Source organism: Ostrea edulis, chromosome 4 (assembly GCF_947568905.1).
Source record: "Ostrea edulis chromosome 4, xbOstEdul1.1, whole genome shotgun sequence".
Classification (NCBI taxonomy): Eukaryota; Metazoa; Mollusca; class Bivalvia; order Ostreida; family Ostreidae; genus Ostrea; species Ostrea edulis.
The window spans coordinates 83,182,091-83,206,317 of record NC_079167.1 but is presented as its reverse complement, the minus strand read 5'-3'; the positions used below and the strand labels follow the sequence as shown (position 1 = coordinate 83,206,317).

Sequence of the window (24,227 nt, the reverse complement as noted above, 5' to 3'; positions counted from 1 at the left end):
TAAGCATAAAAAAGAACTACGCACTTTTAAAAACCTCCTCCATGAAAAATAAACGACACAGGACATTTTTAAAGGCTCTAGTCTACATTTATTTTTGAACATTTAAAATTATTTTATGCAATACTCCGTGTCAATACGAAATACTTCATGTTATACATGTCAAGTCTCGTAAATTATACTAGATCTAACTAGTGCAACTAGTGCTATATGGACAAAATGAACATCCGAATGATAATCAAAATCAATTCCTTATTCTAACTTGTTGATTGTTGGCAGGGGTTTGGTTATTTTTAAAATTGCAACATGACACACAATTATTTTATCGAACAGTTTTTAAAACTCCTTTCTAACCAAAATACCTTGTGGAGGTAGTAAAAAAATTTACAATATAACGATTAAAGCAAACGCTCAAATTTTTTGTTATGCATTTACAAGTGAGGAGAGCATATCTGCATCACGGTAAAATACTTGCACCTTTGCACAAAGTGACACTTCAACAAACTATTACAGTTGAATAAAATGCGCTCCGGGATATAAGAAAACACATCGTGTGGGCTTTCATTTCCAGCATTTTATTTTGCGTTTCATGTCATTTTGGCTTAGAGCAACCTAGAATATCCGAATGATAGGAAATTATAATCGAGAAAAGAAAAGAAAACAAGGATGATAATAATGATAGAAAAAATCATTCGAGCGGGACGCTCGAGAATTTTTCACTCATAAGGAGACGTCACCAAGATCAGGCCACACCTACTATGACATGGGGCCTCAGTTTTTGCGGTCTCATCAGAAGTACCACCCTATTTAGTCGCCAAGCAAAGGGTACTGAGGAACTTTGCGATTACATATATCATATATATATATATATATATATATATATATATATATTCAGGAGAATAATTTACTCGACTTCACATTGTATCTTGCCGTTTTCATTTGTCTACTGCATGGAGATTTTTTTGTGTGTGTATGAAAGAAAGTTAAATGAGAACATTTAATACCAGCATGATAAACAGTACCGGTGTTTTTCTCAGCTGCAGGTTCTCATCTCAATAGTTAGTGAATTAATACCATACACCATTCGTTAGCTCACTGTATCTAAATCACAGATCAAAAAGTCGAACGACAAATATTTAAAAATATTTATCATGTCCTTGTATATGCATTGTACAGAAAACTTCAAAACAAGATCATGACATAAAAAACTGTATGCAATATAACAAAAGGTAAAAGGTAACAAATTTAAAAAAAAAAAGGTACAAATAGGTGACTATGAATTTGCATTAAAATACTATTATGGGATGAAGGACTGAACTTTCTCATTGGTTTGTCGGGGATGTTAATACAGGAGAACAACACCCCACCTAAACCTTGGAATTCTACGATAAGCCAAAAATGGGCAGTCCGTTACACAATTTATTCCATGATTTCGTGAATTCCGATTACATATGATGGCCCTGCTGGATCAGCTACATTCTGGTATCACAATCGTCCACGGCGACCTTAGAAGGCTGAAAGCCATTTTTCTCCTCTTTTAGCGGTACATCCGATTCTAAAACGTCTGTGATATCATTACGCGATAGGTGTTCCACAATCCCAGCCCCAAAGGCGTCACCCAAAACATTTACAGCCGTCCGGAAACGGTCCCTACAAAGGCAAAAACACATGTACAATCAGAACGCGAAAACATCCCGTCTTTTTACGTTAAAAAGGTTATAAATAGAATAAATAGGAGACTTACAGAAACCAGTCAACTGATAAAATGAGCGTTATTTCATCTATTGGCAAGCCGACAGCCGTCAGTACGATCGTCATGGTAACCAGGCCAGCTTGTGGAACGCCTGCAGCACCAATGGCAGCTGCTGTTGATGTAAGACTACAACACAATGGTATTCATATGACAGAGTATGAAATTTTCTAAATCGCGTTTAAAATCAAGGCAGGATACTTTTCCTCTCTCCGTACACTGAGTGATGTTAGACATTAATTTGAACAATTTGAATGTCTGTTTGGTAACTTTTACTTATAAACACTAATATACAAAGTTTTAAATGAATTTATATAATGTTTTCCAAAAGTAATTTATATGAAAGGGGTAGGTTGGCGGTCTTAAGCTTTCATAGGGAGATAAAAATTCAAACAGACTTCGTAAACAATTCCTAAAGATGGAGGACCACAGTCCAGCGAGCGATTTTTCATAAATGGCAGCCAATTATTCTGACTTTCTCCTATTTCAATCAGACGCTGCTAAGAATTTTTGTTTAGAGACTTGACTTTTTTCAGCGAAAAGTTAATCTTTATAATATCCCCAAAATTCAAATCCAGCAAATTCGTAATGTCAAGCATCTTCGCTAGCCAAGGGTGAAAATACACGCGGTTTCTCTATCACACACACCGTGTACCGTCACACTTGACTAGTGAAGATGCAATTCAAGTAGCTGACCCATATTACAGATAACCCAATGATAGATCCCCGAAATATTGATATCATTTTTAGGTCTTTACGATATTTTCACTTTTTTCCTCTTTAACAGTGATTAGAATTTAGATGCTGTTAATTGAATTTTGCATTGATGTCAATAAGGGAATAACAAATTATTTATTGATAAAACCGTATGAAAGTCTTACTGTAGTTCATGGTAGAGAGATGAACATAATTTCATAATGAAAAGCACAGGTCATCCTGTAATGGCTTCGAATTACTTTTTTCCTCGCCATTTTTAAAACGGAAGATAACTCTCATAAGAAAGTGCAAGGTCACTGAGATAGATGCAGGCTTTTCATACACAAAAATATACATCTATTAAACATTTAATCTAGACATATTGATTTTATGGTTTGGTTTCATTGCATTGCTTTCAGTATCAGTGATTTTGGTGGCATTGTGGTTGAATACCAATACACATGCGATCACGTTGTTGGGTTTTATGACATAAATGTACAACTATATACGTTCTAGAGACTTGTTAGTATGAAGAATGATTACGTCATTTACCTGGGATTCGTTAGTATGAAGAATGATTACGTCATTTACTTGAGATTTGATAGTATGAAGAATGATTACGTCATTTACTTGAGATTTGTTAGTATGAAGAATGATTACGTCATTTACTTGAGATTTGATAGTATGAAGTATGATTACGTCATTTACCTGGGATTTGTTAGGATGAAGAATAATTACGTCATTTACTTGAGATTTGATAGTATGAAGTATGATTACTTCATTTACCTGACGACTATGACCTCTCCTACGTTGAGTGTCTGACCAATGTATTGAGCAATAAAGATGGAGGCCACCGCCTCGTAGAGTGCCGTGCCGTCCATGTTGATGGTGGCTCCTATAGGGGTCACAAACATGGTCACGCGGGGATCTACGCCATTGTTCTCTTCCAGACAGCGCATGGTCAGCGGGAGTGTGGCGGAACTAAAAGAGGTGTGTCAAACAATGTTATCACTATTGAACAAGAAACATTGGTACAAGCGTCATGGGCTGAATGAATGATTGGTGCGAACACCAATGATAAGGTTCGGCAATATTTCAACCACTTTTAACGTTATTTTGAATAAATATATTTATTGCCTTCTAAATTGTTCTTAATCAAGAAATCGTCTGAAAGATATTTCAATATTAACAGTAATCATAGTATATTGTTTATTTCTTCAGGTTTACTGTTTCAATGATAATATTAATTAGTAACGGTTAATATTAAACATTTGCTGATATCCACGTGATTGAATTTACAGCAATATAGCCCCCCTCCCCCCTGAATAAATAGGTCACAAATGTGATGACGTACAAATATGCAGGTATACTTTATAAACCAGTGCAAATAAATAATTCTATTGATTCGATTACAAAGAAATTTCTATTTCAACCTGATCCCCCCCCCCAAGAAATGGTCATAAAGGAAACACACACAGACAAGCCGCTGTGAATTGACACACCGCAGAAAATCATGGATCAAAACAAAACGTATTTAATAGAATGGGCCGCCTAGTGCTGGTCCATAACACAAGCAAGTGCGAGCTTTCCGCGGATCGTGAAGAATGGGTTTGAGTAATCTATAATACTGCACTAGTGTATTGTGCTGCAGAGATATTGACCATCTACCATAGTGGTATTATGACGATAGACACGTGACCTTCATCACAGACGCAGGACACCTGGTGGTGGATCAGTTATAGTATTAAATGGATCACTTCCTGTCTGCTTACCTTGATGCAGTTCCCCACGCTGTCAGGATAGCTTTAATCATGCCAGCCATGAACGTGAATGGGTTTTTCCTGGTGAAGACAAAGTAGATGATGGGTAGAACGATGAAGGCGTGGATGAACAGGCCGGACAGCACCGTCACCATGTAGTACGCCAGTTGTTCAAACATGGTGCCCAGGTCCTCCATTTCTACTAGTTTAGAGGCGATCAGGAAAATTATTCCCACGGGCGAGTACCTGAAATTAAGGAGATTCATTCAATTGAAAAGAAATCAGAAATGAAAACTCTTGATTCGACTAGAAGTCCAGTCAGCACAACAGGGAAAAGTTTTCTTGTCAGTACTCACCATATAACGAGAGTGACCAGTTTCATGGTTGCTATGTGGAGACACTCAAAGAACTTGACCAGAGGGGCACCATCTTCTCCCATTTTGGACAGAACGCCCCCCAGAAACAACGAGAAGACCACGATACCCAGGATGTTCATTCCAGACGCCTTCGTCACACTCAGTGTGTCCACCACCATACTGGTGACTGGAAAAAAGAGAGCAGAGGTGTATCAGTCTGAGAGAGAGAGAGAGAGAGAGAGAGAGAGAGGGGGGGATACAGGAGAGAGGGGAGGCAAATTGGTGACACGTGTGCGGTAGAACATGCTTTATGAGGATTAGAACTGGTGACGCGTGTGTATGAAAATATTAAATGGACTTTAAGTGAAGCTTGTAAGAGAGAACATGTTGTGTGACAATAAGAAGAACGCGTTGTACATAGTACCTCTTTGCTGTGTGTAAAAGAGAAAATGGGTGTGAAAATTAAGTGCGGCATGTACAGGTGTTGAAGACAAGAGAATATGTTGTATAATGATGCTTGTGATGACTTTTAAACTTTATGTTGTCGTTGCTCGTGAAAACTATACATTATCTACACAACATTGAGCTCGAAAACATTTGTCGGCTCTTCCTCTAAATATGTTCAATCTGCGCATACCACTTATAGTCCTCAGCGTCTCCGCACACAGAGAGTTGTTTGCAAACGAACTCTGGCGGAAGTTCTAAAGAAAAGTGATGACGTATACTGTTTAAATTTAATCGTGTTTATTTATGGAGAAACTTGATTTGGTTTTTTCATTCCTGATTGTGTTGGCTCTAGTAGAGAGTTTATTAAGACGTCTATTGAACAAATAACATGACCCGATGTGTATACACAATACAACGACGCGCGGTAGTACGTTAAAGCCTGTTCAACGGTTTGTTTTATTTACACAATACATGTAGACGTCAAAAATAACCATTTGATGCTTATATCTACATTTCCTTAATTAAGGAAATGTTGTAATATCTTCGAAATGCACAGTCCAGGCGAATAAAGTGATCCACGGGCCTCTTGTTTCATTATTGCTACATATCTATAATCTATATATTTCTTTCTCATAAATTGTCCATCCATTAAAAACCTGAGATAAGATCAAAGTCGGTACATTTTTATTGATCATTTTATCGGACAGATAGTTTTTGCGGGACCATATGGTGAAATGTTTTGCCCGATGCATCTTCATTCATTCTTTTATGGCTCTTTATATTGAAAATAAATGGAGACACAGTGCGAATTAATGTAAACATATCTAAAATATCAAATACTACCTGTAATCTTGGTGATTGTTTCGCTCTAAATTTTAATTCTATTATCAATCAATGAAGGTCTCTGATTGGTTTCATCATCACGCCCGCGTTCAGATTTGAATTCTTTAAAGGGTTTATAAATTTGATCACTGTTCCGTACCTTCATTTTCCCCCATATACATATGCTTATCACTGGATCTTCATGACCAGATTTTTTTTACACTCAGCACTCGCCATCACAACTAAGTGCGTTGTCGGTGTTCGTTAATATAGACGCGGGTTTTCAATATTAATTACTCAGCAGTGTTAAGCAGTATACATTGCATCAAATCGACAACGATCTAACCCCACCCCATCCCTGAAGATATATATGTCTAGAGAGTGGCTTACCGTCCGTGGAATTTTCCCCCGTCATATTGCCAGTGAGGTTCATCGCCATGGTCGTCACTGAAAGCCAAAAAAAGATCATAGGTTTTTATGATACTTAAATCGGGCTTATATGAATTTGATTTAAGCTTATATGATACTGAACTTAATGCCTCGTTCACACGGATGCGCATTAAATTTTACTTCGCATCAAATTTGATGCGAAGTAAAATAATGCGCATTAAATTAATTCGAATTAAATAGCGTTCACACGGCGGTAATATTTAATGCGAAGTAAACTAATGCGCATTAAATTCGTATGCATCTCTATTAAAGGGTGCGCGAAATAATATAATAGACTATGTTATTGAAAATTATTTTTTATAGATATTTTTAATGAATATTGTGGAGATACAGAATACTTTGTTCAAAACGCTATAGGCCTATAGGCCTACATGTAGTATACATGTTTACAATTTACATGCTGATCTACACATAAGAGTTTTTTGTCGTGTTTATTTATATGTTCCCAAGAAATTACTTGTTATTTCCTCTGACAACCAGCATTCAATCTAGACAATATATTGTTTCTTCATGGGCCCAATTTTAAAACTTAGGAACGTCTTTTTCACCATTCCGCTGACTACTGTTGTGACGTATTTTTTTTTTAAATTACTAATACGTATTATAAGTCTACTATGACGTCATATGGTATAAAAATTAACAACGAGCGGTATATTTGTTTTAAAAAATGTAAAAAAAAAAAAAAAAAAAAAAAAAAAAAAAAAAATCATATTAGATGATCTATCACTATTTTAAAACATTGTTGTCTGTTGTCGTATTTAAAAACAATTCCTTCCACATGTATTACTCAGTATGCCTAAGAAGAGCACAGATTTACGTCTGACATTACCTAATGACATGCTGTTTGTACATGTTTTTAGTGATTATTATCATTTTGCTTAGTTTTTCGTACAAAACTAACATTAATATATATAGCTGACCATGGGTATCATGCATGTGACCCAAATTGGCCATTACGCATGCGTCTACATTTAATTCGAATTAGCTTCGCTTAGCGTTCACACGGAGCTAATGCGAAGTAAATTTAATTCGCATTAAATCGCGACGTCAATTTTAATTCGAAGTAAACTAATGCGCATTAAAATCTCCGTGTGAACGCGGTTCAGATTTAATTCGCATTAACTTACGTTTAATGCGAATTAAATTCTTCGTGTGAACGAGGCATAAGTTTATCATACGCTACTGAATTTAGGTTTATCATACGATACTGAACTTAGGTTTATCATACGATACTGAACTTCGGTTGAAATTAAATTGAAGCTTATATGATGGATTGATACTGAACTTAAGTTTATCATATGATATTTAACTTGTATAGTGAAAAGCGAGAGAATTTAGAAATATGTAAATCTCAGAAGTATTTTGAAAAAATTCTAGATGTATATGCAGGAGAACATGACTGGTCCCCATCACATTGCATATAGTTATGTTAGTAAATACTGGTCCCCGTCACATTGAATATAGCTAATGTTAGTAAATACTGGTCCCCGTCACATTGAATATATTTAATGTTAGTAAATACTGGTCCCCGTCACATTGAATATAGTTAATGTTAATGAATACTGGTCCCCGTCACAATGTATATAGTTAATGTTAGTAAATACTGGTCCCCGTCACATTGAGTAATGTTAGTAGAGAAAATTCCTTACTGGTTCCCGTCACATTACTCCCCGTCTTTAGTTTCACTGTTTTGTTTCCGACTGTTGTAACTTGCTGAAAAAAAGAAAGGAAAATGAAGTCGCATAAAAACCAGGAACAAGTTAATACATATTCATTGACAATTTCAACATATCCTTAACGCTTATGGTTAATGAGATATGAATCACCATATACCTAATTAGAATTAAAATTTACCTTCTGGAAAGCGCTTGCTATAAGGTTGTCTGGAAAGCAGTTTCTGAAATTTAAAAGACAATAATTTCTTAAGAATTTTCTTAACAAAGATACAGACAATTTCAAGTAAAGTTTCATTTAGATAACAAAACAAGAGCGCTTGATCGAACGCACCTTATGAGGTCAAAAAGAGCGTCTAACGGTTCAGCGTCTTTGGGTTTGCCTGATTTAGTGATATTCTTGTCTCCTTTGTTTCCTGGTTGTATAGTCACTACCAAGATGATTCCTAAAATCACGGCGGAAAATGTTGTCGTCATATAGTACACCACTGTGCGCAGGCCCATACGACCGGAAGCGTTGGTGTCAAGACTTCCCATGGCAGTGATGAGGCTCGACACGATGAGCGGAAGTATCAGCATTTTTAACATATTCATGAGCAGGTCTCCTGGGAAACGAAGGTAGAATATTTTTCTTGATTCATACGGTGACCAGATTTCTCGAAGGCCGATCCCCAAGCTAAGTCCAATGATGACTGCAATGATCATGAGGATGATGAGGAGATTCGATCTTAGAACCTTGACAATTTTGTCTCGCATATTGCTGGAGTCTTCAAGTTTCGCCGACATTTTTACACCTTTTTCTGAAAAACAAAATACGGAAAAAAATATTGGTCATCACGATTTCTAGTTTATGTCTACAGCTAGAACTGTTCATTACACTAATAAAAGACCAGAAAACTAGAAAGAAATCCACGTTCTCGGTCATAACATGGTATTTATACGTGCTTATTTGAAGTACACAAATCCATATAAATAAATCAAAATCTAATCCGAAACGCTGTGTATACCATGAGTGTACACATTCCAAAATCAATCTTTGAATCATATCGTAAAAGTTCTCCGTTCCGTATGTTGTATATTCCAAAGACTAAGCATCTTCTGATTAGAGAGGTTTCACTGTACTGCAAGGAGAGGGTGAACCGTACATATCCCAATATAGAAATCAAGTAAGTGTGAAATGTTTGTGTCCCAGGTTCAACAGACTCAAAATATTCATTGAAATTTAAAAAACATGTTTAGGATGATTTAAAGTAAGGAGACTGAATTATTGTTATGAAGAGAAGCAAGAGTTCAAATTTAGGTCAGAATTTAAAAAGTGCTTGACCGGAAACATATTGAACATATTTTGTCTTTGTCAATATGTTTACTTATTTTTCATCCGATTATTCGTTACAAATCCTCACATAATGAACAAATTTGAAACCACGAACTATTACTTTGGCAATCGTTAGATCATCTTTGGAGGCTTTACAATATCTGGAGTAAAAGGCACGTGGTACTAATATACCCTACGTTAGGGCAACCACATGCACGTATATACATGAGGAGGGGGAGGGGTGTCACTGCATGTGATTTCCCGCAATATATATTCTGGAATAACGCTTAGTATTTTACAACTTTTAAAAGATATTTTCTACCATTCGGAGGGTGGAGTCGTACTCTCGCTTTCCTTTATATGCGCACGTAACATGGCCCCTACCTATGGAGTAAAGATGTTTAATTGAGAAAAACCCGGGGAAACTCTGTTGTGTAATAAATATCGCATAATGGTATAAAAATCTTCATAACTTTCTATTCAATATCCAGGTGGTGGTATCCTTACATTTTGTGTAATAATCACCATGGATATAGCGTTGACGCATTCTTCGTAGAATAAGTTAGAACAATATTATATCAGTTGTACAGAATCCTAATTTTTAACTCACTAATTAAATAGTTCAGCATTCGCAACTCCTAAAGTTGTCAACGCTATATGCATCAAACCCAAGATGTTTTTTTTTTTAAATGGTGACAATAACCTTAGTTATAAACAAAATGTTGCAATTTTCAGAATTGTACATGAATTTATCTTGTCTACATATAGTACCAACCTGTTTATTTGTTTGTTTTTTTTAAAATAGTGATTCTTGATATTCATACCTAAATTACTCTCGTCAGTCATACATTATTAAGTTGTAAAATTAACATATCACTAATCTTTATCATATTGCTGTTACCAAACAGTTTCATTCTTACTATTCATCTGTAATTATACAAACTTATAATTAAACATTCTTACTATTCATCTGTAATTACACAAACATGTAATTAAACATTCTTACTATTCATCTGTAATTACACAAACATGTAATTAAACATTCTTACTATTCATCTGTAATTACACAAACATGTAATTAAACATTCTTACTATTCATCTGTAATTACACAAACATGTAATTAAACATTCTTACTATTCATCTGTAATTACACAAACATGTAATTAAACATTCTTACTATTCATCTGTAATTACACAAACATGTAATTAAACATTCTTACTATTCATCTGTAATTACACAAACATGTAATTAAACATTCTTACTATTCATCTGTAATTACACAAACATGTAATTAAACATTCTTACTATTCATCTGTAATTACACAAACATGTAATTAAACATTCTTACTATTCATCTGTAATTACACAAACATGTAATTAAACATTCTTACTATTCATCTGTAATTACACAAACATGTAATTAAACATTCTTACTATTCATCTGTAATTACACAAACATGTAATTAAACATTCTTACTATTCATCTGTAATTACACAAACATGTAATTAAACATTCTTACTATTCATCTGTAATTACACAAACATGTAATTAAACATTCTTACTATTCATCTGTAATTACACAAACATGTAATTAAACATTCTTACTATTCATCTGTAATTACACAAACATGTAATTAAACATTCTTACTATTCATCTGTAATTACACAAACATGTAATTAAACATTCTTACTATTCATCTGTAATTACACAAACATGTAATTAAACATTCTTACTATTCATCTGTAATTACACAAACATGTAATTAAACATTCTTACTACTCATCTGTAATTACACAAACATGTAATTAAACATTCTTACTACTCATCTGTAATTACACAAACATGTAATTAAACATTCTTACTACTCATCTGTAATTACACAAACATGTAATTAAACATTCTTACTACTCATCTGTAATTACACAAACATGTAATTAAACATTCTTACTACTCATCTGTAATTACACAAACATGTAATTAAACATTCTTACTATTCATCTGTAATTACACAAACATGTAATTAAACATTCTTACTATTCATCTGTAATTACACAAACATGTAATTAAACATTCTTACTATTCATCTGTAATTACACAAACATGTAATTAAACATTCTTACTACTCATCTGTAATTACACAAACATGTAATTAAACATTCTTACTACTCATCTGTAATTACACAAACATGTAATTAAACATTCTTACTACTCATCTGTAATTACACAAACATGTAATTAAACATTCTTACTATTCATCTGTAATTACACAAACATGTAATTAAACATTCTTACTATTCATCTGTAATTACACAAACATGTAATTAAACATTCTTACTACTCATCTGTAATTACACAAACATGTAATTAAACATTCTTACTACTCATCTGTAATTACACAAACATGTAATTAAACATTCTTACTATTCATCTGTAATTACACAAACATGTAATTAAACATTCTTACTACTCATCTGTAATTACACAAACATGTAATTAAACATTCTTACTACTCATCTGTAATTACACAAACATGTAATTAAACATTCTTACTATTCATCTGTAATTACACAAACATGTAATTAAACATTCTTACTATTCATCTGTAATTACACAAACATGTAATTAAACATTCTTACTATTCATCTGTAATTACACAAACATGTAATTAAACATTCTTACTATTCATCTGTAATTACACAAACATGTAATTAAACATTCTTACTATTCATCTGTAATTACACAAACATGTAATTAAACATTCTTACTATTCATCTGTAATTATACAAACATGTAATTAAACATTCTTACTATTCATCTGTAATTACACAAACATGTAATTAAACATTCTTACTATTCATCTGTAATTATACAAACATGTAATTAAACATTCTTACTATTCATCTGTAATTACACAAACATGTAATTAAACATTCTTACTATTCATCTGTAATTACACAAACATGTAATTAAACATTCTTACTATTCATCTGTAATTATACAAACATGTAATTAAACATTCTTACTATTCATCTGTAATTACACAAACATGTAATTAAACATTCTTACTATTCATCTGTAATTACACAAACATGTAATTAAACATTCTTACTACTCATCTGTAATTACACAAACATGTAATTAAACATTCTTACTACTCATCTGTAATTACACAAACATGTAATTAAACATTCTTACTATTCATCTGTAATTACACAAACATGTAATTAAACATTCTTACTATTCATCTGTAATTACACAAACATGTAATTAAACATTCTTACTATTCATCTGTAATTACACAAACATGTAATTAAACATTCTTACTATTCATCTGTAATTACACAAACATGTAATTAAACATTCTTACTATTCATCTGTAATTACACAAACATGTAATTAAACATTCTTACTACTCATCTGTAATTACACAAACATGTAATTAAACATTCTTACTATTCATCTGTAATTACACAAACATGTAATTAAACATTCTTACTATTCATCTGTAATTACACAAACATGTAATTAAACATTCTTACTATTCATCTGTAATTACACAAACATGTAATTAAACATTCTTACTATTCATCTGTAATTACACAAACATGTAATTAAACATTCTTACTATTCATCTGTAATTATACAAACATGTAATTAAACATTCTTACTATTCATCTGTAATTACACAAACATGTAATTAAACATTCTTACTATTCATCTGTAATTATACAAACATGTAATTAAACATTCTTACTATTCATCTGTAATTACACAAACATGTAATTAAACATTCTTACTACTCATCTGTAATTACACAAACATGTAATTAAACATTCTTACTACTCATCTGTAATTACACAAACATGTAATTAAACATTCTTACTATTCATCTGTAATTACACAAACATGTAATTAAACATTCTTACTACTCATCTGTAATTACACAAACATGTAATTAAACATTCTTACTACTCATCTGTAATTACACAAACATGTAATTAAACATTCTTACTATTCATCTGTAATTACACAAACATGTAAATTTTTAACTTTTTCTATCTGTATGTCCTTGATCATGAGTGAAAAATTCTCGAAGAGACGCAAAACAAGCAAGAAAACGAACAAAACCACGTGACTTCAATCTGTGTAAGTTCGTAATCTCGGACCATCGAGATGCGACTTTACGGGATAAAAAAGACGGTCGTTAAGGTTATGGGAGGGGTGTTTTTTCCGACGTTGAAAATTGATTGGACGTATGTGTATACCAAAATTTTCTCTGTCAATTCACCGTGTTCGCCATAAAATCAAATCAAATCGTAAGTCCGTAGATTTCCCTCATGTGCATGAGTATCGCAGTCAGATTGTAGACTCGTTAGCTGTGTTAATAACCAGCTTTGATTAGTCATTGAACTTACAGACAGTTGGGGTAAAGTTCCATCTAAACTTGTGACCTGTTTGTACGGCATCAAAATAGGGACGATTTCCAACCTACTCAAACTCAATCAAGACAGGACCAAGTTGGTGGGTTTTTATCCCATTAGCAGAAGAATCTGTTAAATATCACCTTGTTGTTTGATGGCAACAATTCATCTTGTAAACAAAGTCTACATGAGGATATTTCGACAGAACTATCAGTATGGAAAAAGAGAATAATTTTTTCGCACGATCATCTTACCTAGACATTCTGAAGATTTATAACCCCTGTAAAATCCCTATACACTCTCTAGTAGCATCGCGATTGGATTGAGAAACTGCTGGGTTTTTCTTTACTTCAACTGGGGCAAAAATATACATAGAAAAACTTCAGAGTTCAAAATTTCCCCGCTCGGCTTATCATTTGGACCTAAAAGACGAAACTCTGATTTTTCGCCCCATTAATTGTTTACCAGTCAGCTCTGGAAAGAAACATCGACATGGGCACTGTTGATTTTTCAAAGTGACAGCTTAATCAAAGTCAGTGAAGCACCCTTTTAAAAATAAGTATGTATATTTAAAGCTTCTAATGTAGTTAGTATCCTGTTCGTCACACCACTTGGTGGATCCGCCCCTTTGGACGAATAGGACATGTCCTAATTCGCTCCTCAAATATCTTATTTGTTAGCAAACCAAAACCAATTCACATGTCATTTGCAGTGCACATACATTTGTAGATTTGGTGCTAGTCCTTTTTGTACATATTTTACTCGTGTAAAACTTTTCTGTTTGTCCCGAGGAAGGGACTGATCGTCCCGAAAAATCTGACAGTTCGTGTCGTTGGTGGATTCGGTGCTTCATGCATATCATTAACCCCGGGGTAAGAGTCAGAGGAATCTCGGATTAGCATATCATGTATGAGATTAGACGACAGGTTTGTGTCCTTTTCTTTTTTTATTCATGACATTCTCTGAAATTCATAAATATGAAATGACAATCAACAGTCAGAAAACAAAGTTCTCTGATAAATCTATGGTCTAAACCCTGTTCTTCTGGTGTTTGCCTATCCAAAGACCTTACAACTGAAATCATATACTAGTATATCATTAGAACACCGTTTCAAGCCATCTGAGCTGGTAGCCTTGACTTTAATCAACCGTATGTCCTCGTTAACAATAAGAGTCACCTCTCAGTGATACTTTTAAAATACTGAGACGGAATCTTCTAAGGTACAGACATACTCGAGTCTCCGAAATATCAGCACCAATATGTACCTTGTAGTTTTTGAAATGGTAATATTTTATTTCCATATAATAGGTGAAGATAACGAACAGTGATCAATCTCATAACTCCTATAAGTAATACAAAATAAAGAGTTGGGCAAACACGGACCCCTGGACACACCAGAGGTGGGATGAGGTGCCTAGGAGGAGTAAGCATCCCCTGTCAACCGGTCACATTATATATATTCGTATGGAGAACTTCACAGACGGACAGACCTAAATTAATATCCCTTGCCGTCACTATCGTGGGAAACAATTTTTTTCCTAATATCATGTGTAGAAACTTTCTAATAGGGGACATGTCCATGTAATACCCAAGTTAAGAAATCATCTGGACTATGTGAGAAATCATCTGGACTATTTGAGAAATCATCTGGACTGTGAGAAATCATCTGGACTGTGTGAGCGCTGAGAACTGCAATCTACGGGTGAAGTGATGAAATACCCTCATCACTTCGACATTAACGCTTTATTTATCAATGAATTGTAAGAAATGGAAGGCCAAGTATGGTTCCGGGGAATATTTAATCATCAGCGGGTGACACAATGAAGATCGCTAAGGACTCTAAAGCGACATAAAACAACCTTGTTTACTTCCATGTATCGGAACAAAAGTGAATGTCGTCCCGATTCTAAATGTAAACACGATATGTCGGTTACGTGATTTACTAATCTAAGTAAATATTAGAGATCAACTGCACCTGTACACCCGAGTTCAATCGCAAGATAGCCTAGATACCACAAGAAGTAAACAAGATACCACACACTCAGTCGTTGTGACCCAGGAGGTCGCGCATTCGATCCCCACTTGCATCATAATGACTGTGTTAAGTGTTAATCCTCGAGGGCGTAAAAATAGACAAGTGGCTGTCCCTTCGCCAAAATGTTCGGCATTTAGAGGTAATAATAACAAGATCCGGTTCAACACATTAAAACCAGTGTGTTGTTAAGTCTAACACATCATTATTTTTTTTTCAAATGAGACGTTAGAAATTGAGGTTCACAACAAGCCTCGACGCCATAAAGAACTGCGACGGTCCAGGCGGCCGTTTCACGAACTGATCGTAGATTGTAAACGTACCATTACGTTTGCGATCACTCTGACGCGCACGTATACGAACATCAGATATATGTCTGCAGTCTGGAACTTCACTTAAAGAAATACCACGTGACAGAAAAAGACCAACTGATAGTTACAATGCGAAAGGAGATGAACCATCCGTGTCAACTATAGAGGTGTATCCCTGACATATGTAGTATTCTGTATTATCCAAAATATTTTGCAGAATGATAGACAGAATAAGAGCCAGGAGTGATAATGTAGGAGACATTTTTATGCCTCTGTTGGGATTTGAACCCGGGTCTCTGGCACACAAGTCCAGCACTCTACCAATCGAGTTAAAGGGTTAACCCACTAGCCAGAGCTAGTAGGAATGTCACGTCACCACGCGACCACAATAACAACTCGAGAATAGGTCAAGCTTGGTTTAGAATTAGGAGAGGAACACCAAAACATATTCACATTTACAGAAACATTCTAGGACAATGCATTAAGTAGTGATCACTGTTATGTGTAAACTTTATCGACTTCCAAGAAATCATTGGACGGTGTAGATAAATAGAAGCTGTAGGTCATACTAAACCACTTAGTATGAGACCCGTGAAATATACCTAATCAAGGTACTAACTACAGAAGTGATAGAAGAAGAATAGTTTGAGGTCAACTCAGGAGTAAAGCAGGGGGCTGTCATGTCCGAATTCTTTTTTATGATAGTGGCGGACTGGGATAATGAGGAACACTTTCAACAGAGATAGATGAATCCTCTGGAATAGCGTGTCCACAGCTAATGCCTAAGGATGAAATATAGCACGGCGGACCATAACAACCCCGGAATCTAGCACGGCGGACCATAACAACCACAGAATCTAACATGGCAGACCATAACAACCCCAGAATCAAGCACGGCGGACCACAAAACCCAAGAATCTAACACGGCGGACCACAACCACCCTAGAATCTAACATGGCAGACCACAACCACCCCAGAATCTAACACGGCGGACCACAACCACCCCAGAATCTAACATGGCGGACCACAACAACCCCAGAATCTAACACGGCGGACCACAACAACCCCAGAATCTAACATGGCGGACCACAACCACCCCAGAATCTAACACGGCGGACCACAACCACCCCAGAATCTAACATGGCGGACCATAACAACCCCGGAATCTAGCACGGCGGACCACAACAACCCCAGAATCTAACACGGCGGACCACAACCACCCCAGAATCTAACATGGCGGACCACAACAACCCCAGAATCTAACACGGACTGAGGGAAAACGGAAACGCAGAATCTAACACGGACTAGGGGAAAACGAAAACACAGACGGTCTAGAAACAAATGGCGGCGTATGGTCGATAATGAATGGGAAACTTTGGATGAAATAGTTAATTGGAGAGAGGTTGTGAGTGAGTGATGAAAAGTGATTTGTGGCCTCATGGGTTCACAGAGCACGGGGAGGATAACAACTTACAATTGGTGACAGCAAAATACGAGTGAAAATTTCTCGAAGGGACATAAAACAAATATACAGAGCCATCCACACAATCCGTTTTTATATGAAACCTTTATTTGCGGGAATGTATGTACAGTAAACGCAACAACAGAAGAATAATGTGCATATGAAGACTTGTTACATTTTGTACATACCGAGGCCCTGTATACCTGTACAACATGAGTGACAGGTCCTTGTTGTATTTACAGAAAGTGGATAGAAAGATGTTATTCTAATTTTAGATAATTGGCAAATGCAAAAACGTGTAGTTTATGAAACTAAATAAAGTAAAGGGATTATTTCAGCATATAGTCCTGAGTACATTTACAGTTACGGATCTGTAAACGAATTGTTTTGGTAAATAATCTGAAAATACCACGTGGAACATTTGTATGTTACCTATATGAATTCAGTACACTTCAGAACCAGCATTTCTTAAGTCAATAAAAATGAAGAAATGAAATTCTAAATTCACTCTTATAGAAGCATTATAACCAATGTTAAAACTTACAAAAGTTATAATAAATATCATTGTATAATGGGATTAATTACATATCATATCGATACTCGATTGAAGATCATTTTACATCAATCTAGAAAAAATATGAAATTGAAAGAAAACTTTTCCTACCGTTGGCAGTGATGTCGACAGCGAACTACCTGGAAAGTGAAATGTTTCGGTTCAATGAGAATATCAAGCGCAAGCACGCACCTGTTTTGGAACCTGTTAACGGGGACTTTGTGGGTATAACTCGTGCTCTTGAATAAACTTCCTAGTTTTACAATGTTTACCTAGAATTTCCACACACTACTGTGTTGACAAACAGCAAGGACTTGTCTGTTCACACAATACCTAAAGATGTCCTAACGAATGATTCATATTTTTTTTTTACCACTTTATTTCAATACAGTTTAAAATTATGTATGTGACTGCCTCGGGCAAACGTTTAATTCTGTAGTGTATATTGATCATCTCGTGACGCCGAGCATCCTACAACTCCTCGATGTCACAACATTTACGAAAACCCACTGTATTGCGTTCACACGCCTTTATAAATGAAAAATAACTTTGATAAGAGATCATTCTTGGCAAAATAATGCCGTAAAATATTGATTTCTACTTAAAGAAAACCTGTATAGAACTTAGAGTTACCACCAGTGACAACTGAAAAGTTACTGAACAGTTTTGAATTTATCAATTTTTAAGAAGTTTTTACATAACTATTTACCTGGAAATCGTGATTAGGAGTGTCTGACATATTCTCATTTTAAAATAAAATGCATAATTATGCATGCAACAGCCTGTAACACACATTTGTGTTGTATGTAAATTGATCCTGAAGCGACATATAGTGTCATTGATAAATGTCTCAACATTTACGACCCCCCCCCCCCCTTTTGATTTTAAGTTACGTTGTGTATTAGATTTATCATTAATTCCTGACAAAATTATGACGTATAATGGGGAATCATCTATCAGTCCTGTCTACCTACCCCCCTCCCCTCCCTCGACTGATTTCTGTACTGTTTTTACTATTATTTATTATTAGTAGAATTTGACAGTGAAATATATGTACTATAAACATGTTTTACTTTAAATTTCCTTAATGAATTGTGGAAAGTAAAGCACAGTTTCTTTAAAAAGTTTATATGGATTTTTTTTTAATTTAAAGCAGATACTACCATCAATTAAACTCCCGACAATCAATGGGCAAAAAGTCTGTGATTTTATCTCCGATATCGATTCCATGCATGTTCATAGACATGTATATAGGTAAGGCATTGAAATTCGTTCTCTTCAGCCACGTCTCGTGACTAATGTCAACCAAAAAGAAAAAAAATATTGAAAAAAAAATCTACATATGTTTATTTTGAAAATTGATGATGCTATCTGTCCTTCTTGATGCCCAGATTTCTATTTACTTTTTGTCATGTCTCTTTTTATATATTATACCTCTGACTAGATTTATTCTTGTGCTACTATTAAACCTCATGTAATGATAATGGTTTGAAAGAATAAACTGAACTAAACTGTCCTCCCTAGCTTCAGAGGGTCATGTTCTTAATCTGATATAATTAAGCGGGTCGTTTCGTTTCGGTTCGGTATATTTCGTTTCGTTTCGCACTTTACAGGTACCCATAATTAAGCTATTAATTTTTCTTAATAAAAAAAGCATCGTCTTATCCCCATATCTGTTGTATATATCTCCGCCGCGGAAAAGTGCATTTCATCTGAATTAAGTTTATTTGGATTATGAAGAAATTGCAGAGACCCTAAAGAGTCTGACTGGAATAAATCCGTGTAAGCTAGGGGTAAATGAACGAGTTCTGACCTGGATTTCTCTAAGAAATCTTAAGTCAAAAACTGGACTCCAAGTCTGAGAATTTACTTAAATTTTGACTGCTGAAATAAAACAAAACTTAAACTTAAGTTTGAGAAACCCAAGTCTGGAGAAATCAAATTTAGCTAAGCCACATCAAAGGTAATTGTAGTCACGCTGGAATCTAGGCTACACTTAAAAAAGACTCAGTGTATCGTTTTAAAAAATCCAAATCTATTATGCCATATAACGTACAATAAACACAAAAGATTACATAACGAAAACGTTTTAAGTTAAGGAGAAAGTCCAAAAACTGTCCATTCTGTGAGAGAAAGAACTGTTCGAGGCCCGAAGGCTAAAATGACGAGTTGACATTTTGGAATTTGAAACCAAAAGATGATGAAACATACGTTGAATATGGGTGTCTGATTATACAATATATGTATAACCATAAGTCCATATTTTATATTTGGTTTAACCTGTCTTTTTCCATGGTACGTCATAGGTGAAATCATGTGTGGGGTGGGGGTGGGGGGGGGGGGGGGGGCATGCAAACATCTGCACAATTTCACTGTTTTTGTTTCATTCAATATACTGTCAATATATACATTAAGGAACATAGAATTGTAAATCTATTATACAAATACTAGGCTAGTAGTTCTTTTTTTTAAATTGTGGAACTTAATGTAATTCGTATATAATTAAGATATCCTGATTATCCAGGCATTCCGAAGTGCAAGCACGTGTTTGTACTTCGGAAGACTTCGAGGACCAGGTTAACAAAATGGTCGCTCAATGCTTTGTGTCGATGGCAGACTAACCTGATATAGAATCCATCAGGGGAGTACGCGAGTGAATGACGTAATCCATGATGTCATGTTTTTGGTTTCCTGTATTTTTTGACATCCTCAGTAGATTTCTGTCGACTTTAATTATAACCTGAAAGACATGAATTTCATTCTAAAGTCTACACCATTTTTACATAAACAAATCACCACAACACGCAAGGGAATATTTGCATTTATATCATGGAGAAGATATACAAAAAATGGAGCAATATGTGTACCAGCTTCAACGATTATGCATCGAACCCCATGCTTCCATATTTTTTTAAAAAAATCAGCCCCATAATTCAAACAACTTAATTATGAACGTTTATTCTTTAAATGAATCAATCATTTGCATGATTTCCAAAGAATAATATACATTTTCGAGCCGAGTTAGAAGCTGCCCCCCCCCCCTCCCCCCAATCCTCCTATATATTTCATGTAAAAACAATTTTTTTCAAAAAATTCCTGAACTTATTCCTTGTCCAATTTTCATGAAATAAAAAGCACTGATCTCAGAAAAATTCAGAGTATCATCTAAGAATTTCAAAATGATTCTCTAATCACATATCATAGAGACGTGGCAGTTTTAATACGGACTTTATTTATTTATTATATATATATATATACATGTATATATATATATATATATATATATATATATATATATATATATATAAGTATACGCATAATGGAATTTTCGAATTAAAAATCTAACATCGCAATAATGTTAACGCTATCTGGCTGCAATGTCAAAGTTCATCGTAAGATTTTATCATTGAAAATTTATGACAGCAAATTTAGAAATTAACAAACTCAGTTGTGTTTATTTCATCAGAATGGAGGAGAAAGCCGCAAGAAAAAATGGTTTTACACAAAATATATATTTTTTCTCTGGGAATTATATTTTGTCTGGCGACTGTAAGAGCTGGTATATAGCTTAGGATTGCTGGTGTGGGTTAGATGTAGATCAGAGTGCCCACGTAAGATACGCCAGCAGAAAATAAACATAAACTAATTTTTATATCAGAATCACCCTATAAAAAACCGTGTTCAAATACAAAATGATTTGGGCATCCATGTCCAATTTTTTTTTTACTGATTTTTTTGAATCACAGTTATAGTTTTGGCACGAAAATTGCTAGCAGTTTTCTGGTGGTTACAAAATGATTTAGTATTTAAATCAAAACACCAAGGGTTTGCATTTTGAATGAAGTTTAAAACATTGCTCGTTGAAGAAATATTCATGGTTCATGACCCAGTAATGATGGCCGCTGGTAGTCTTATTCAATAACTGCCATTAGTCTTATTCATTGCTTGGCACCCAAATCAAAGCCAAACATTGCTGGTATATATCTTCGGACATTGGCTTGAATTCCCATATTTACCTGTAATAAGACTATTCGGTACGTGTTAATGGGACCGGGGGGAAATTATCAAAGAAAATTCAAACTAGGGACATTGTAAATGTAATAAAAAATTGCAGATTGTCCGACTTTAATTGCAATTCAAGGGGCAATAAACTTCTAATGAATTCTTGTACTTCCCTTTAAAATTCTAGGGGCAATAAACTTCTAATGAATTCTTGTACTTCCTTTTAAAATTCTAGGGGCAATAAACTTCTAATGAATTCTTGTACTTCTCTTTAAAATTCTAATTTCAAAGATATCGGTTTTATTATTTCTCTCCAATCGTATTCACGGGCAGATCCAGAAAATTTTCAGAGAAAGGGCTGGGACACATGATGGTATCTTTTCCACCCTAAAAAAGCCAGACCCCAGAATAGTAGAAAATGACCTTTGTTCAGTATCAACTATTTCCAGCAAAGCAGGGTGTCTGCATCTACATCCGCCGCTGGCATCGTAAAATCGGTTGTCTCCATTTTTCAATGCTTTTGTCTTTGATATCATTACCAATTGTAATGCTAGCCATTTCCTCATGAATGTAATAGTTGTGAACAGTGCGCGTATGAATCTTGATAAATATAGTACGTCCATTCTAACAACTGGGAATTCCGACAGAAATGAAAGTTTAATGTAAATACAAGAAATGAATTTCAGTTTTGAAAGTTCACGAGGGTATGAACTGTAACGCTTGACTCCTGAACACTTTTCCCGCGCTTCTGGAGTATACCGGCGTGAAGAGACGCAGTTCACGAGTATACCGGGGTGAAGAGACGCAGTTCATGAGTATACCGGCGTGAAGAGACGCAGTTCATGAGTATACCGGCGTGAAGAGACGCGCTTCATGAGTATACCGGCGTGAAGAGACGCAGTTCATGAGTATACCGGCGTGAAGAGACGCGCTTCATGAGTATACCGGTGTGAAGAGACGCAGTTCATGAGTATACCGGCGTGAAGAGACGCGCTTCATGAGTATACCGGTGTGAAGAGACGCAGTTCATGAGTATACCGGCGTGAAGAGACGCGCTTCATGAGTATACCGACGTAAAGAGACGCAGTTCATGAGTATACCGGCGTGAAGAGACGCGCTTCATGAGTATACCGGCGTGAAGAGACGCAGTTCATGAGTATACCGGGGTGAAGAGACGCAGTTCATGTCCTCATGTACGAGGGCTGTTCGGTATGTAATGTGTATTGTACCACAGCACGATAACGCTTTGCACGATTTCGTGGATGATGATACTCTTGAATAGCTCTATTCAATACCTTTCCAAGGAGCCTTCAGCTCCACTTAGTTTTAAACTTATAGTCATTTCAATAGAGCCAGTCGTTGATCACTGTTGTAAAAATGGTTGGGGAACGGATTGAGAATATTGAAGAAATTAGAGCTAATATAAAAGTTCGCACAAAACTCGGTCATTCGGTAATGCAGATTTTTACTGAATGGGGGAAGTTTATGGGTCTGATAAGGTATCTTATGAGACAGTTCGTAGGTGGAAAATGAAATTTCTGACTAGCACAGAGTCCGTCAAAGATGCAGTGATATTGTCAAAGCTGTTGGCATATCGATATCGCGGGTGCATTTAATTTTGACGCGTATTTTGAAAGTACGAAAGATTTCTGCCAGATGGATACCGCATATATTGACAGATGACCAAAAGCGGGTACGAGTACAAACCGCTAAGCAATTGCTCAAAATGTTTCCCAAATTCAATCAAAGAGAATTTGCAAATATTGTTACTGGTGACGAAACATGGGTTCACTATTTCGAATCAGTATGAAAAATTGGAAACCAAATATGGCTAACTAAACACGGAAGGCCTGTAGTTGCCAAAATAACCATAAGCACAAAGAAGGTTCTTTATCGTATATTTTTCTCATGTGATGGTATAGCCGTACAAATTCCGGTGCCGAAGGGCAAGTGTGACAGGTCGGTATTACCGAGATGTTATACTAAAAAAGCTCAAGAAAATATTATCATAAACGACGCCTTGTGTCAGGATTTAGGCATGTTCGTCTACTTCATGATAATGCTCCATCACATACATCTGAGCTTATGAAGCAATTTTTGAAGTCGGAGAAGGTTACCGTCTTGCCACAACCACCATACTCTCCAGATCCAGCCCCATGCGACTTTTATCTTTTT

The 24,227-nt window shown here is 35.2% G+C and overlaps 1 protein-coding gene across 3 annotated transcripts; it reads right to left on the bottom strand.

Moving 5' to 3' along the window:
• Positions 1 to 1,130: 1,130 nt before the first annotated feature.
• On the bottom strand, positions 1,131 to 20,785 carry LOC125671509 (excitatory amino acid transporter 1-like). Of its 3 annotated transcripts, XM_056163984.1 has the most exons (11): positions 20,673 to 20,785; positions 18,162 to 18,190; positions 8,286 to 8,751; positions 8,133 to 8,175; positions 7,928 to 7,991; positions 6,219 to 6,275; positions 4,560 to 4,746; positions 4,216 to 4,449; positions 3,230 to 3,424; positions 1,742 to 1,876; positions 1,131 to 1,647 (listed from the first exon to the last, which is right to left on the bottom strand). In XM_056163984.1, exons 3-11 carry the CDS (start codon positions 8,735 to 8,737, stop codon positions 1,470 to 1,472), a joined length of 1,545 nt encoding a protein of 514 aa, XP_056019959.1. In that variant the 5' UTR covers positions 8,738 to 8,751; positions 18,162 to 18,190; positions 20,673 to 20,785; the 3' UTR covers positions 1,131 to 1,469. The 3 variants fall into 3 exon arrangements, with proteins under 3 accessions (XP_056019959.1, XP_056019958.1, XP_056019960.1); XM_056163983.1 differs by lacking the exon at positions 18,162 to 18,190 and having other exon boundaries at positions 20,673 to 20,772; XM_056163985.1 differs by lacking the exon at positions 20,673 to 20,785 and having other exon boundaries at positions 18,162 to 18,206.
• Positions 20,786 to 24,227: the final 3,442 nt, after the last annotated feature.

Bases quoted from the DNA above. Each gene is read 5' to 3' on its own strand.
- LOC125671509 (XM_056163983.1), bottom strand. From the start codon at position 20,757: ATGTCAAAAAATACAGGAAACCAAAAACATGACATCATGGATTACGTC. The intron at 7,992-8,132 runs GTAAATTTTAAT...TCTTTTTTTCAG, and splicing joins TAGCAAGCGCTTTCCAGAAG to CAAGTTACAACAGTCGGAAA. The intron at 1,877-3,229 runs GTAAATGAAGTA...ATTGTGTTGTAG, and splicing joins GGAGAGGTCATAGTCGTCAG to TCTTACATCAACAGCAGCTG.